The sequence below is a fragment of the Danio rerio genome, chromosome 21, assembly GCF_052040795.2.
Source record: "Danio rerio strain M-AB ecotype USA chromosome 21, GRCz13ab, whole genome shotgun sequence".
In the NCBI taxonomy this organism is placed as follows: Eukaryota; Metazoa; Chordata; class Actinopteri; order Cypriniformes; family Danionidae; genus Danio; species Danio rerio.
In genome coordinates this window covers 34,444,181-34,461,803 of record NC_141041.1, presented here as the reverse complement: position 1 = coordinate 34,461,803, position 17,623 = coordinate 34,444,181, and the positions used below count along the sequence as shown (strand labels likewise).

Here is a 17,623-nt window from a genome sequence, read left to right as displayed (position 1 = left end):
CCACTATGTGTCGCTATCTATAATTTTTTTTCATTGCAGAAATATTTCACTTCTTGGAAATGTCTTAATTTAACCAGTGTTAGACCATTTTGAGTATCTGTACATTGTCATATTCATGTACTTTTACAACCATGTAAGTAGCTTTTCAGCTGTTTGATTACATGTCATTTCTTTTTGATACTCAAAAAAAAAAAAATGTAACGACTACTTTCCTCTTCCGTCTAGTAAAACTGACGGCGACGAGGACGAAGAAGAAGGAGCGAGAGCCCATTAGCTGAGATTTGTTTGACGGAAATGACGAAGTCCATTCTGGCGGCTTTTAGCGCGCTAAGAATTTCATAACAACAGCCTGACGGAGCAGCTGAGAAGCCGGCCAGCAGTGCAGCCCTTTGTCCGCTAAATTCACCTGATCATTTTTATTAAAAAGTGTACAGTTTTTCTTCTCGCTGGCCTTTCTAACTTTACCAGATACCTCAATCATGCACGTGATCAAGAGAGGTAACATTTTTACTCTTCCTTAAAATAACGTTACTGAACTAGAGAAATATATACAAATGTAATGTAATTGCGGTTTATAAAAGGTTCTTATCGTAACCATTATTAACCTGTATTCTGTCTGTACATCGTGAGCGTTAGTTGAGCTAACGTTATAATTTACAAAATGTTTTGCCGTTAACAGATGAACGTCAGTCAGTTTAGTCTGTTTAAATAATTGATGAACACCACACATATTTATTGATTGACTGTTATTGGGTTCATTTTTGTAACTGCATAATTTAATATTTGAGAATAACATAATTGCGTCCATCTTAGCAGCAGCCGATGTTCACGTAACGTTAGCTGTTCCCTTTGTTAACTCAAAGTTGGCGCGAATCGCTTCGTTAAAGTAGGTCAAATTTTATTTGACAGCATTTGGCTTGAATATCGAATATTAAGTATATTGTGATTTAATAGACTATGCTAGCTAAAATGTGCAATGCTATACTCGCGAACAGCACATTTTATGGACCTTTCATATTATTTGCGTTTCATATCCTGTTCATGTATCATTGGTTATAGATTTGTACTGTTATTACATTTATATGGTTATCTTTAAATAATTTGTTTTATGACTATATTTTTTTTTCACAGATGGGCGCCAGGAGCGTGTAATGTTTGACAAAATCACATCACGCATCCAGAAACTTTGCTATGGACTCAACTCTGACTTTGTTGATCCAGTAAGTTGTGAAATGTCCATCAAGACATCTTAAATTTCAAGCTACGTCTAGTGCAATTATTTATTTACTTTTTTTATTTAATGATTTAAGAAAATCCAGTTTTTCTAAAAACTGACCCTAGTTTGAAAGCTCACGTGAGTACTCTCACTTCTTTTCCTCTGTTGGGCCAGTATTGACAACAGACCGGGTCAAATCAACAGCTTCAGACTTCAATGAGTGGAGAACTCCTCCCCTAACCCCACCCCTCACAGTGACGTCACTAGCTCCATTGAGTGCATTGTGTCTTGACATTTATTGCATTTCCGAGACATGCAATGTCAGTTTGCATATGAAAGTCTGCAAGCAAATGCTATTAAAATTGTTAAGGCAAAAATAGATTAGCAGCATTAAAACCTGCTTTTAACACACCACCACAGAACCGCTCACCACAACTTTACTAGACAAAGAGAAATTGAATGAAAATTGGTTAATCACAACAATGAAACTAAAGTGAGCAGATTGTATTTATCTTTTAAACTCCAGATTCTACATATGACCAATAGTTTAATACATAAATTGACATCAATTTGTTGTTGTAATTTTTGCAGGTGTAGTGTCCCTCAAAAAAATATATAAATATATAATTAGCTTTTAGCATCACGTAAAAACAGACCCAGATATTGATCAGAATCCTTATCACATGATCAGGAGTTATTTCAGGCATGATTAATGGGCAGCATGTGTAACTCTCCTGAGTTAGGTAAATGCTGTTTTTGTTAATGACCACTCCTCAAGCCCTAGTGAGCCCACTTTGACCAAATGCCCCAAGGCCAAAAATAAATTGCACTTTCCCCAAAATGGATCAGTGATTTATTTATTTTTTTCATGTCACCTTGTGCTTCAGTTTCTCATTAAATCTTCTGCCCAATCAAATGCTCTCTAGTATCTGACATGTCCTGCCACCTTTAAGACATAATTGCCATCTACGCTTGAGCTCAACCACTCTCACTGGCAGGGCAATGATAAACTTAACTCGATTGCTGTTTTTGGGGGGGTGAGGAGCCGTTTTATGTCCTGCCCTGTCTGCATGTTTCAGTTTAAATTACATCAACAACAACGCACATTTCAAAGCACTTCACAGAAAGTTTAAGAGTGGACACCCTAGTAATATTTGTGCCAAAAATATCATTAGCCTTACAAAGTTCTCATGTATCCAAAACATAATATTAAAAACTCGCACCACATCGTCTTCTTTTGGTCCTGTATTATACTGGAGGTAAAATTTTCTAAGAAACCAAATGAGAAGATCTAAACCTAAATGGTTGCAACACGCATGATTTTGCTTTGCAGACTCAGATCACCATGAAGGTGATTCAGGGCCTTTACAGCGGCGTTACTACAGTAGAGCTGGACACACTGGCTGCTGAGATCGCTGCCACTCTCACCACCAAACACCCTGACTATGCCATCCTAGCAGCCCGCATCGCCGTGTCTAACCTGCATAAAGAGACTAAAAAGGTTTTCAGTGGTGAGTTGCGACGACCAGTTTAACGTCAATGATTTAACTTCAATTGAATTACATTGTTTATAAAAACTTGCCTTCTTCCATCAACAGAGGTTATGGAGGATCTCTACAACTACGTCAATCCCCTGAACAGCCGCCATTCGCCTATGATCTCCAAGGAGACGCTTGATATTGTTTTGGCCAACAAAGATGTAAATATGCACATTTACACCAGCCACAAAGTGATTTGTTTATTTATTATTTTTTTAAAATCTAATGTAGAATTAACATTATTTTTCTTTATTCTAGCGCCTGAACTCAGCCATCATTTATGACAGGGATTTCTCTTACAACTTCTTTGGCTTCAAGGTAATTCTAAAATAAGAGAAATTGCTAGTTTGAATTCATAAGCGATGCTAATCTCAGTTTTAACCTTTCTTTTAGACATTGGAGCGCTCATATCTGCTGAAGATCAATGGAAAGGGTAAGTCATTAATGGGTCTTTAGAAATTTAGACATGCAGTTCTGCAAATCAATTCTCTTAATCAAATCAACTTTATACTTCTACATTGAATATTTGCAGTAGGTCCAGTGAATCATTAAGGTTGAATTATAGTTCTGCATTGAATTTTCACCAAAACTCACTGCGCATGCGTCTATTTTTTTTTTTTTTGCGCTGTGTTGCTCTAACAATAAAACCTCAGGAAAAATCAACCAACAATCAACAAAGCTTGCAATATGCATGGTGACATACTTAAAAAAAATTGAGAGATGTGTGTGTCAGGGTTGGCAACTGCAAATGATGTGCTGGCTCATCCATGTGCACTAGTCGCAGAATTATTTATCAGGCTTTAGCTACATCTCATAACTATTCCCAGACCCTGATGTGCAGCTTTAAACAAAATGTCTACATGTCACCGCTAAAATCAAGGATGAGAAACAAAAAAATTGATGCATCATGAATTTTTTTTGTTATTATTTTTTCCCCCTAATGATTCTGAGTCAATTCTCAGTTTAAATTAAATTGCGATGGTGCTGACCTGTGTGTGGTAAAAACAAAGAAATAAGCATTGATAGTTATGCATGCATATACTGCCAAACAACACAATTCAGCAGTCCACATGTGTTTGTTGAGATACGCAGCACATTTTACAAAAAACACGATAAATTACCAAAACATGCCTTATGACACTTTGAAGTGGGGTTGAATAAATGTTTAATCTGTATATCCTGCATTTTGCATCCTGGTGTGCATGTAAACAGATGGCTTTTAGAGTTGTTGCTTGGTAATGCAAAATAAACACAGCATCTCCCATTTTCAAAAAAAAAAATGTCCCGCATAAATGGTAAGATAATGTAAACATAAAAGTAACTGGGAGGAAAATGGTAAATGACTCACTAGGAAATGTTGTGGCTTCTTAAACAGCCTGAGGCATGTATATCAATTACTTTAAGTGATATAAGTCTGTGTTTTTGCATGAATGCTAATGCCGTTCCGGCTAATGTAGAACCTGACCTAAAGTAGATGCAAATGATGAGGGAGTGGCCAGTGAGTCACAAGAGTCCATTGCTCTGATTGAAGTGCAATTATCAGGGTTTTACATTTGCTGTATTTACATCAGAACAAGGAAACCATGGTGAGGCTCACCGTATGCTCATTTCTGTACTGAACTATTATTATTTGACTATGCCTAGGTATATCCAGATTGTATTTATAGGGCACCTTTATGAATTCTAGACAACATGGTGTTTGACTGGATTCAGGATGTTGTTCAAATATCTGCCACATATCTCGAACATGTTGTTCAAGTTGTTATCGCACTCTTTCAGTGTGTGAATCACTGCAGATAGGGTGGCATTAATGGGATGCATGGACGCTTGACTACAACAAAATCACATGTCACTATTATTGCACAGTCCATTATAGAGGAGTTAAGGCTTTCGGCTTGTTCTGCAAATGGAGGTTGTGAATGAAAGCGAACTACTGCACAAGCAAATTGTTGCAACCAAATTAAGCATTGGGAACTATTGTTTCCATTCACAAAAAATGTAAATCTAAATAAGCCAAGAAAATTGCGATTGGTACGTCTGTACCAGTAACTGTTCTGTAACTAAATGTCATGACGACACAGTGTATAAGATCTGTGATTGGTCAGCTTGTCAAGTATCAAGCCATTTAAAAACTACTAAACCAGTGAATCCAAACTTACAGCTGTGCACGTCTGTCACTTGAATGCTTTTCTAGAATATAAACTGATCAGGCTTTAAAACATGTGCAGATATTTTGCATGCTGTTGTCAATTGTACCCAAGGCACGGAGCTTATTTGCAATTTAAAGCGACAGCAGCATCAAGCATCACCCAAAAAAGGCACATTTACATCACAGTATAATAATGTCCCTGAGCTATTTTAAGCAGAAACTTCAGCCACATTCTGGAGACGCATAACACTTATATTACATCTGTGCAAAACAGTCAAATTGTGAAACGAGTAAACAAAGAGGTCAGGAAAAGTGACGATATAAAGAACAAACCAAAGTTTGCTTTCATTTCCAGTGAGAGAAATGCAAATGAGATGAACATAAAAGACTAACCTGAACAACAAAACCAACGATTCCTAATACCTTGAGTGCTTTTTGTTTCCAGTTGCCGAGCGGCCGCAGCACATGCTGATGAGGGTGTCCGTAGGCATTCATAAGGAAGACATTGCGGCTGCTATCGAAACCTACAACCTGCTGTCTGAGAAGTGGTTCACTCATGCTTCTCCTACTCTGTTTAATGCGGGCACCAACCGGCCTCAGCTCTCCAGGTGAACATTAAGAACAGTAATGCTGCAATCAGACACGAGGGCAGAATTTCTAAATTATTGTTTAATTGATGTAATACAAACCATTGCTTCTTTTTTTTTAAATGTGTAGTTGCTTCCTGCTTGCTATGAAAGATGACAGCATTGAGGGCATCTATGACACCCTGAAGCAGTGTGCGCTCATCTCCAAGTCTGCCGGTGGCATCGGGGTGGCAGTGAGCTGCATTAGAGCCACTGGCAGCTACATTGCAGGAGTGAGTGTTCTCTAAATTTGCTTCACTGTAACGCTTTTTGATATGAGCAAATGATCATGATTAAATTCATACGATTAATTCATCTCGGTTGATATTTGATAATTATTACTATGCATGTCAAATCTCTTGTTTAAAGACAGCGTAGAAGTCTTTGTTAATTTAAACTACTTTTATTATCAAAACATCACAAACACCTCAACCAAATGAACATTTTGCAGATATGGGGTACAGTATTCATAATAATATAAAAAACTTAATCTTTTTGCCAGAATGATCCTATGCTAAATAATTTTAGTTATTTATGTTCGGTAAAACAGTAACAGCTGTAAAATTGTATTTAAACATCCTGTTTTTTATTTCTTTAATTTAGGTGTCATCTATGATATCATTTAGGTCAGGGTTGTCCAAACTCAGTCCTGGAGGGCAGGTGTCCTGCATATTTTAGTTCCAACCGCAATTAAACACACCTGAACCAGCTAGTCAAGCTCTTTCTAGGTATACTGGAAAATTTCAGGGAGGTGTTGGAGGTAAACTATGCAGGACACTGGCCCTCCAGGACTGAGTTTGGACACCCCTGATTGAGGTCCTTGTAATCATTGGTAATACTCGGTTACCTGCATAAGCACCTCATCATTGCAATGTTGAAATGTAAAGTGTGAAAAGCATTAGCCTGAATATGTTGGGTACAAATTCAGGTGCTTTTAAACAATAATTACAGTTTTTATATTTTATTACTCCTTTATTACAGTTTACACGTCTACATTAAAAGTGTGATTGGGGATGCTCCTAATATTTGATTAACTGTTAACTGAAAGGATTGTGTTTTTTTTTTTAATCTGATTCATAGTATCTGAACTGTTAAATGGTATTGATGGTTTCAGTTAAACAACAGATTGCTTTGATTTAGTGTACAACCAACAAACCAACCTTTTTTCAATATGGAAAATTACAGTTATTAATAGTTTTTATAAAAGATCCATTCTTGATCTTTCCATAACACCTCACCAAACCGAGACTTTTATTTTATAGCTATATAACCTACAAAACATGTTTGCAAATCAGTGTAATACTATATGTAAACGAAATTAGTACATGCTAAAGTAACATGTAGCCTCCTTTAAAAGTCAACATATGCACCTGTTTATCTCGTCCCTAATCTGAGCGAAGTCACAGCAGTGTCGGCGGGGTCTTAAAGTGTTAAAAGTTGATAAATCAATTGAGAAAATTAAGGCCCTTAAAAGAAATTTAGAAAGTCGTAATCTTGTTTTTACGAGGTCTTAAATTTTGTTCAAGCAATGTCCAAAGTATTTGACTTCAAAAAAGCATAAATATATTTATTTTCCTCCTAATATTAACAACGGTGTGCTCGATCCACACGATTGCTTCGGGCCGGGGCCTCTCCGGCCTAGCTCCTCCGTCCGGGTGATGTCCAGTAACGCGGGAAGGTGATAAATGCAAGCTTGCATACTCCTTGTTAGAGGAAGACAAGTTTAAACGGTGACTGAAGCCTGTCGCTGAAAACAACCACATTTGTTATTTCAAGCTTTGTTTCTTCTGAGCTTGTCTGAGTTCTGTTGCATGTTGTGCTCCATTGATTTATTTAACTACTACGGTTTATTAGGAACTGTTTATTAAGTTAAAGGTTTGATACTGATTAGAACTTAGTGGCGATGAGGTCTTAAAATATTCTGAGAAGGTCTTTAAAAGGAAAAGGTATTGAAATTACCTTTTAGGATTCCTGCATATAAACTGGACCGGTTAATATTTGGTTAACATGCGGCGGTTAATCGGTTTGGAAAATTAACCAAAATGAGAATCCCTAAATATGCATATTTCTCACAATTCTACTATGGTACAGTTACTGGTACAATGGTATATTACATGGAAGAACCTTCTAGCTGAATTTTTCTATTTGTCAGTGACTTACTTTGAAACATGAACATTATATCAAGCAATAATTGTTTTATCAAGTGAATGTTCTTTTGCAATAATTATCATTTATAGTTCAATCACCCAAATCATACTATTAGACTCAACATTTGGATTTACTTCATGTCTTTTCATTTAGACAAATGGTAACTCAAATGGCCTGGTTCCTATGCTCCGTGTCTACAACAACACCGCACGCTATGTGGACCAAGGGGGAAATAAGGTAACGTGTTTGCAAAATGTGACTTGTGTAAAAGCAGTGCCTTGGGTTGGAAGACTGACTTTTCTTCTCCTCCTTCAGAGACCAGGAGCTTTTGCCATGTACCTGGAGCCTTGGCATTTTGACATTTTCGACTTCCTAGAGCTTAAAAAAAACACTGGTAAAGAGGAGCAGAGAGCCAGAGATCTGTTTTACGCCCTCTGGATTCCTGATCTCTTCATGAAGCGAGTGGAGACCAATGGGGTGAGCATACTTTAACATGTAATGTCAACTGCTTTATACAGAATACTTCAAGGATGGAAGATTAGGAGACATTTTAACACATTTTAGCTAGTTGCTAAGAAAATATTTGAATTTAATCGAAATTAAAATACGGAAACAAAATTAACTATGGTATTAATGTGTAAAATAATAATTATTCATACATGTAAAAAAGAAGAAAAAAAAACTCAAATAATGAACTATTTTAAAACTCACTCTTAAGTTTGTACAGCTTTTATTAGCTTTTACCAGAAAAATGCTATTAATGCTTATCGGGCAAATTGCTAGTGCACCAATGCTAGCTATAATTGATAGGTGGGGGAAATTTGACCTTTTAGTTGTAATCTTAGATCTTTTAACTACAAAAACTCATAAGTGACTCTTATTTGATCTTATAGGATTGGTCTCTGATGTGCCCAAATGACTGTCCCGGCCTGGATGAGTGCTGGGGAGAGGAGTTTGAGAAGCTCTACGCAAAGTATGTCTACACAATCTATTCCTAAATATGACAACATCTATTAGTATCTGTGTTTATTAATCCATCCAATGATTGTTTTTGTTCAAGATATGAGCAGGAGGGCAGAGCGAAGCGTGTGGTTAAGGCTCAGCAGCTTTGGTATGCCATCATCGAGTCTCAGACTGAGACCGGCACACCATACATGCTTTACAAAGACGCCTGCAACCGCAAGAGCAACCAGCAGAACCTGGGCACCATCAAATGCAGCAATTTGTGCACAGAGATTGTTGAGTACACAAGTGCCGATGAGGTAAGAGTTTTGAGCTACGAAATGACAATTAATAGAGTAGATGCACATAAAGACTAAATCTAATATTTTAATAAGTCACTGTATTCACAATAGTCTCTGGACTTACTGCATCCCAGACACCAGTTATAACCATTTTTTATAAATAGGTGAATTACTTTGTTCATCTAAGATTAAATATAAATATAAGATTAAGCTGCACAATACTGGGAAAGTATGTGACTATTGTTGGCATTTTGCGATAAGATTTTTTACGATGTGACATGCTATTTTTATTGGCTGCTTTTAAATAGTTTTTATAATGGTATTAAATAAAATTGGTAAATTCTAATTGATTGTCATTCATACTAAACAAAACTGTCAAGCTCCAAGCATGTAGTCTTCAAAATACTGAATCAGATGCAGATATTCTGACTCTGATTGGCTGTTGTCATTTTCCTCTCTCATCTCCACTTCTGCCATTAGCATCTATTTTCAGCTCTGGGTTCACCTTTTGGCCAATAGTTGAACACCATGTACTGGAGAGGTGGGGATTTGAATGATGATAAAGCCCCATATGATTAAGTTGTTCACTGTATAAAAATAACATTTTAAAATATTTAATGTATCAGTTCACGGCCTCCAAATCCAAAAGAGGCCCAAAAAATCCATATTGGTGCATCACTAGTTTTTCAATATTCTGCAGTTCTAAAAAATGAATCTTACAAACATGCTTGCCAATAGTATCACAGCACAATGCAAGCATAAACTACTGTTGTTGGTTGTTTTCTTTTGGCATTTGATTGCGGATTTGGTCCCAGAAAGTGTTTAATCAAATTCTTTTGTTGCAGGTGGCAGTTTGCAACCTGGCCTCCATTGCACTTAACATGTACGTCACCTCAGAGCGAACATTTGACTTCCAGAAGTTGGCCTCTGTTACGAAAGTCATTGTGAAGAACCTGAACAAGATCATTGATATCAACTACTACCCAGTTAAAGAGGTAAAGTACCGTTCATTCCACATTACAGTGATTAAAAATGAAAATGTACTCGCTATCCAGTTTTTTTTTTTCTGTAGAACACAAAGGAGGAAGGTCTTTTGAAGATTGCATATTGAATTCAATGGTTTTAGCTTTTCAGCAGTCTGAAATATACCTTCCTTTGTGTTCAGCAGAAGAAACCAATTTGAGCGAGAAGCATTGATATTTACTCCTCCTTCAGAAAGCACGTTGAACTGACCTTCGTTAGTCAAGCAGTCCAACGTAAAATGAGTTTTACCCACAAACATAATCCTATTCTGACACTCCTCAGTACATTTCCTTCAAAAATGAGTAAGTGGCTCGAATGTTACAAGTCTACAGAGCTCCAACGACACGCATGCTACTACGAGTAAACAGAAACGTTGAGTTGCTGCTGGGGTGCTGTGGGTTGCTTTGTTCACACATGGCATTCTTTTCCAATGCGCTACTTTTCTATTGGTTTTCAATGTAAACACGCACTTGACAAACTTGTATGACTGCTTTGCTAACATGTCATGCCTTTTGAGTCATGACTGCCACATTTTTTAGACTCTGTCAAGTTGAAATTCCTCCATCAGAGATGAATCCTTTTATCAACGCTTACATTTTAAAAAAGTGGCAAAAGGAATGGGATGCATTAGAAAACAATAAACTACATGAAATCCAACCTGAAGTTTCGCACAGAATTTTAAGACATTTTAAGAATTGATTTGATCAAGTAGTTTTTACCAGATGTCGTTTTGGGCATACGAGAATTACACATGGTTTTTTGCTCCAAGGTGAAAACCCTACTCTGTGTTTGTGCTGCAAAACTCATCTTACTGTAAAACATATTTTACTGGACTGTCCTGCTTTTACTGATTCCAGAAGGACTTTTTATGAAATGAACTCTTTTAAGGACATTTTTGACAAAGTGAAACAAGAAAAGATTTTTGAATTTTTATCATGTATTAACACAAAAAATCTTATTTAATTTATGTTTTATTTTGTTTGTTAATTTTTTAATTGTATATTTATTGTTGAAAGATTCCTGCCATGAAGATAGCCTTGGTTGCTGACATGGCACTAAATAAAAAAAAATACATACATAGACTCTGTCAAGTTGAAAAATCAAAATTGTTTACAACTTTTGGTTAGTTATATCATGGCATCGGAAGCGCTCATTGTGGCTTTGTCCAGATATCCTGAGTTATACCATGTATCTTCAAATGCTCATCATAACATGTTGTTTACTTATTTCTAATGTGTCGTTATTGCATCACGTTCATAATATCACGTCATGTGGACCTCGTGCTAAGCTGTCCTTCAAGATTGATTTGCTGTGAATGAGCCCTAGGGACATTACTACTTAAATACCATTGCCTTCATTACTAGAGGAACGAAATCTTAGCTTACCAAGACAAATGACTAGTCCTGAATATAGCCCTTAAACACAGAATAAATTCAGATTTCATTATTTGTCCCCTTTAAAAAAAAAAAAAAAAAAAAGAAGTAGTATACTTTGGGGTGAAGTTCTGTACTGACTGCAGAGTTGAATCATCTTTCCCTCGCTCTCTATATTTATATAACAGGCTGAGAACTCCAACAAGCGCCACCGGCCCATCGGGATCGGCGTTCAGGGTCTGGCCGATGCCTTCATCCTCATGCGTTTCCCATTTGAGAGTGCGGAGGCTCAACTCCTCAACACGCAGATCTTTGAGACCATCTATTACGCTGCTCTGGAGTCCAGCTGTGAGCTCGCTGCTGAATACGGCCCGTATCAAACCTACGCCGGCTGTCCTGTCAGCAAGGGTGTAAGTTGGGAGTATTGTATTGACTGATGCTAGGTGTGCTTTATAAAGCTCTAATTGTTGCTGGTGTGTTTTCACAGATCTTGCAGTATGATATGTGGGAAAAGACACCTACAGACTTGTGGGACTGGGCAGCGCTTAAGGAGAAGATTGCAAAGTATGTAACCATTTGTTTTAGTTTTCTACCTTTTATAGATAGATATAATAGTTTTTTTCTTTATACAGATCTATAAAATTTGTATGGATAAAATTAAGTTTGTAAAATTTAAAAGTATATATTTTTGTAAATTGTAATTTTCATTGGAAGATTATATTTATTTATATATAAAATTTTACATGTGTGTATAACTATAAAAAATATAGAAGTTCTTGAATCTGTATAAAGTCTTGACATTTTTATTTGTAATTTATTTTGTAAGGTCTACTTTTGTATTGTAATTTTATATAAATTGAATTATTCGTTTTAAATTAGCATTTTAAAAAAAATACACTTAATATAAATTGCGTTTTAGGTTTTAGTTTAATCTATATATGCATACTTCATAACGTTTTCTATTACAGACCTGTTTAAATGTGTAGTGAATCGACAGTGCTAAGGGGAAAAATTAAGTTTGAAGAATTTCATAAATGTATATTTTGAAATTATAATATTTTTATTAAAAAATTATATTTAATTACACTGTAAAACCCAACAGTCAACTTTATAAAATGAAATGTGTAGTTAACTCTATTTACTGAAAGTGATTTCTACTTATTTGAAAAAGAGTTTTGAACTCTGTGATGAAGATAATGAGTTAAATACCTCAAAGTTCAACTTAAATGGAGTAAGTTCACAGTACTCGTATAGATCAGTTTAACTAAAATGGTTTGTAGCAATCGGTTTCCTCAAATGGTTTGAGTTGCATTAACTTATTGGGTTTTACAGTACTCTGTTGGTTTGAGTTCTCTTCATTTATTGGGTTTTACTGTGCTCAAATTGTATTGTTTACCCAAATGGATTAAGTTCACAGCACTCATCAGGATTAGTTTTTGAACTTGAATTCACTGTAAAAAGCAATTACTTAAAGTAAGTAAACCCAGTGCCTTAAGATTGGCAAGTTGATTTAACTTACAAAATGTAAAATGTTTCTGTTGTAACTTGGAAATATTGAGTTCACTTAGTTTATTTTTTAGAATTATGCACAGTTTGTTTACTTAATCATTTTAAGGCAATGCTTATTCAACATTTTTTAAAGTAAAATCAACTATCACTTGTCACAGTGTTTTTTTGCAATCGGTTTCTTCAAATGGAGTTACCTTACCTTTTTGGATGGTACAGTGGATGTGTGTATAACGCGAGTCTACATAATGTGTTTTTAATAAAATGATTTGTCATTTTATATGTTGTAATGTCTACTCTTGTATTCTAATCGTATATGAAATGTAATTATATACTTTTAAAAATAAGCTGCATTTTAGGTTATACAGGGTATCTGTGGGCTCTTAAAGTCTTAAATTTACAGAAATATTGTGGTGTTGTTGTTGTTTTTTTAAGAGGTCTTAATTTTCCTTTGTATTGCTACCCAATCAGGGTAAACTTTATTTACAAATAGCATTGTTCCTTATAGGAACATTTGTTTAAAAGTTCTATTTATTAGATTATTATTAAATGTATAAAAAAAAATTTGATTGGGCAAGTGAAAATCTTTTTTTCAACTGGGATATGCGAAAAAATCCTTGAAATTTAGCCCAGTATAAGTCTAACATTTATTCATAATGGTCTAATAAATGTCAGTCTTAAATTTAACTAGGTGAGACCTGCAGAAACCCTGTTATATTTGAAAATATAGTAATGTAGAAGCAGTTTTCAAATTGTAATGTATAGCAGATGAATAAATGTTTCTTTAGAGTTTTTATATAGCAAATCTATACTTATGTTTCAGTTATTTTTACCTACCATATTTTTTGTTGTTGTACGATATGCACCAAAATACATAGCGCTAAACATTTTATGCCACTCATTATATAATGCTAGAATAACAATATAATATCACATCACAAGTACACTCTTCCAAAGAACACCTATTTTATAGTTAAGAATATTCAATTTAATTGTAGTCATTTTTACAATTTAGTAATTAGGAATTGGAATCAGAATGTGAAAATGCATATCCTAAATAAATAATAATGTTAACGAAAAACTGCAAGGTAAAGAGTAACAGGCTGCGACCTGTGCTACCAGATATATTTTCATTTGTCAGACAACCACATGAACATATACTAGAGTCATTTATAGGACATGCTATATAGTGTTTTTACTGACACCTCCAATGGAGATAGATGTCGCACAATCAGCTCAAATGTTGCTAGAATTGGGTTTTATATATATATATATATATATATATATATATATATATATATATATATATATATATATATATATATATATATATATATATATATATATATATATATATATATATATATATACACATATACACATGCTTACATACGTACATTGCATCACCAAAAATGATTGAGGTCTTGTCCATGTGTTGTGCGATCTAGTCGATATATTGATTATTGTGACGGGCCTAATTGTAATTCTGTATTTACAGTTGGCATGTAGGATATTGATTGTATGCCTCACTCGTTGTTTTTCAGGCATGGGGTGCGTAACAGTCTGCTGCTGGCCCCAATGCCCACTGCCTCCACAGCTCAGATTCTGGGCAACAACGAATCCATTGAGCCGTACACCAGCAACATCTACACCCGCAGGGTCCTGTCTGGAGAGTTTCAGGTCAGCCTGACGCTACTCAACATCTGCACTGTAAACACGCATCTATTTGCATAATTAACCAGTGAGTTATGTTTACCTCCAGATCGTGAACCCGCATCTTCTCAAAGACCTCACAGAACGAGGACTCTGGAACGAGGAAATGAAAAACCAGATCATCGCTCAGAACGGATCCATCCAGGTTAGTTAACGTTCCTACTTCACAGGAGTCTCCTCAACTTTTACTGTTTACCTCACTTTCTGAATGTCCTTTTGCAGACCATTCCCGCAATCCCTGATGACCTGAAGGAGCTGTATAAGACAGTGTGGGAGATTTCTCAGAAGACCATTTTAAAGATGGCTGCAGATCGAGGAGCCTACATTGACCAGAGCCAGTCGCTCAACATCCACATCGCTGAGCCAAACTACGGCAAACTCACCAGCATGCACTTCTACGGCTGGAAGCAGGTAAACCAGAGGCTAGTCTAGTGCTCAAGTATCTATACTTTATCAAACTATTTAGTTTTACGCTTGGAAATGCGATTATGGTGTTTGACTTTAACTGTTAAAGCAGCTGTCTTTGTTTGGGAAACGCACCCCAGACAGAACTCGCGGCTGAACTATTGTAATTTGATGCATCGTTTGGAAAAGAACAATGTGGTGATGAGTGTTTCCCAAAACTGTAGTTTCTGTCGCAGATCTATTGTTTGAACCACGTTAGTTATATCTAGAATTTTTACTGTTCTCCACAGGGTCTTAAAACAGGCATGTACTACCTGAGAACTAAACCGGCTGCAAACCCCATCCAGTTCACCCTCAACAAAGAGAAGCTGAAGGAGACACAGAAAACGACCAGCAGTGAAGACGAGGAAACCAAAGAGCGTAATAAAGCTGCGATGGTGTGTTCACTGGAGAACCGTGACGAGTGTCTGATGTGCGGATCATAAACTCAACTCCTGCACTCGGACACAATCAATAGCATCATTTATTCATTTGCAACTTGTACAGTATTAAACCTTTTTTAAATGGCCATGGTGAAGTACAGAATTATTCATATTAATTAACTTTCCCTTTTGTATGCGAATAATATAGTGTACATTTGGGAATTATATTTTTGGATGGGGGTGTGTGTGTCACTTTTGCAACTTTGTTAAATAAATAACTGAAAAGTAATGTGAGTTTCATTTATTAGCATGACATGTAAGTAAGGGGTAATGTACATCCACCTAGTCTTTGTTCTTACATAATCAAGCTTGACAGGATGTTGTTTTAGACCGAATTACTTTATTCTTTGTAAACAACTTGCTGGAAATACTTTGTGCCAAGTAGCTGTGTAATAAGCAGAACAAAGTAAAGAATGAAACGATTAACACTAATCTGAAAAGTAATTTACAAATGTTATTTTAATGAACTGTAAAGCCTGCAAAAAAAAAGTGAGTTAACCTAAACTAACTTCCCTGTTTAGTCACAAGATGGCGCCAAGCAGTCAAAAACAGCGGTGACCGATAATGAGGATGTGATTTAGCAAGTTCAGTCACACATACATGGTCACGACAAAAATTTGTATTGTCATCTAAAATGCAGTAAGTAGTTTATCCCTTTGTCTTCCATGAACCTCTGTGTGAAGAGAATTGTCAAGCTGACTTAAGCAAAAAAGATAATTCGCTCCCAAGCTGTTTTCATATTAACGTCGAGTTTTTTTTCTTCACTTTTGCGGTCACTCTTAACCAACTATGAAGTTAAGTAAAACGTTTGTTTTTTTAACGGAGGAAAAAATAAAATAAGCCCTTAAAGTTCTTTTTTTTTAAAAAAAAAGTGTAATTAACATTTTTACAACCAGTTTAAGCAAAGTATCGCCCATATACACTGACCGGTCACTTTATTAGGTACACCTGTCCAACTGCTAACGAAAATTTCTAATCAGCCAATCACATAATGGCAATCTGCTGTAGTTCAGAATGGGCAAGAAAGGTGATTTATGTAACTGACATAGTTGATCTCAGAGAAGAATGGCCAAACTGGTTCGAGGTATGCAGAAGAGCATCTCTGAACGCACAACACGTCCAACCGTGAGGCGGATGAGCTACAGCAGCAGAACACCACAACGGGTGCCACTCCAGTCACTTAAGTACAGGAAACGAGCTACAGTCTTGATTTCTGCTGTGTCATTCGGATGGTAGGGTCAGAATTTGACGTCAGCAACATGAAAGCATGGATCTATCCTGCCTACCGGTTCAAGGTGGTGGTGTAATGGTGTGGGGGATATTTTCTTGTCACATTTTATATCCATTAGTAATTGAGCATTGTCAATGCCACAGCCATATATTGTTGCTGACCATGTCCATCCCTTTATGACCACAGTGTACCCATCTCTTGATAGCTTTACCTCCATGTCTTAAAGCCAAATTATCTCAGACTGGTTTCTTGAACATGGCAATGAGTTTGTTGTACTCAAATGGCCTCCACAGTCACCAGATCATAATCAATAGAGCACCTTTGGGATGTTGTAGAACAGGAGATTGGAATCATTGATGTGCAGCCGACAAATCTGCAGCAACTGCGTGATGCTATCATCAATATCTATAAGGGAATATTTCCAGTACCTTGATGAATTTATGCCATGACGGATTAAGGCAGTTCTGAGGACAAAAGTTTGTCCAACCCTGTACTAGTAAGATGTACCTAATAAAGTGGCCGATGAGTGTACAGTCCTTTCGGTTAAGATGATTCTAAGCACTTGGATGAGACCCTGAATCTTTAGGTGAGAATAACAAACCTGACCAATCCGAATCAAGTACCCAGAAACAGTTGTCTGATGTAATCCGGTGAAGAGTGTTTTTATGGGAACAGGTGTGACGTTCCAGTACAGGTGCAGTGGGAGGCTGCAGGTGATTGGTTAATGAATATCACAGAGGCCTCATGAGAGAAGCAGCTGTGGCACAAACAGCAGGTGTTGAACAAGCTGCAACATGTTCCTGTGCTCTCTGGGACTATTAATGTGTGCTCCTGCAGCTCTTTAACCACGGCTGCGTTTGTATCATATGTAACATTCAGCTACACAGGCCAAAGTTGAGACATTGGTAGCACAATTGACTCACAGCAAGAAGGTCGCTGGTTCGAGCCTCGGCTGGGTCAGTTGGCATT

The 17,623-nt window shown here is 36.4% G+C and overlaps 1 protein-coding gene and 1 long non-coding RNA gene across 3 annotated transcripts; one reads left to right on the top strand and one right to left on the bottom strand.

The window, feature by feature from the left end:
• The first annotated feature begins 311 nt into the window (after positions 1–311).
• On the top strand, positions 312–15,652 carry rrm1 (ribonucleotide reductase M1 polypeptide). Of its 2 annotated transcripts, none has more exon segments than NM_131455.2 (19): positions 312–498; positions 1,132–1,220; positions 2,550–2,727; positions 2,815–2,915; positions 3,013–3,072; positions 3,148–3,187; positions 5,349–5,511; positions 5,621–5,762; positions 7,831–7,914; positions 7,993–8,154; positions 8,571–8,650; positions 8,738–8,939; positions 9,767–9,916; positions 11,506–11,727; positions 11,805–11,881; positions 14,368–14,503; positions 14,586–14,681; positions 14,759–14,947; positions 15,232–15,652. In NM_131455.2, coding segments are annotated over 19 exon segments (2,385 nt in total). In that variant the 5' UTR covers positions 312–479; the 3' UTR covers positions 15,427–15,652.
• LOC147838891 (uncharacterized) lies at positions 318–4,262 on the bottom strand. Its single transcript, XR_015520479.1, has 2 exons — positions 3,419–4,262; positions 318–3,347 (listed from the first exon to the last, which is right to left on the bottom strand). It is a non-coding gene; the product is annotated as an uncharacterized LOC147838891 (long non-coding RNA).
• Positions 15,653–17,623: the final 1,971 nt, after the last annotated feature.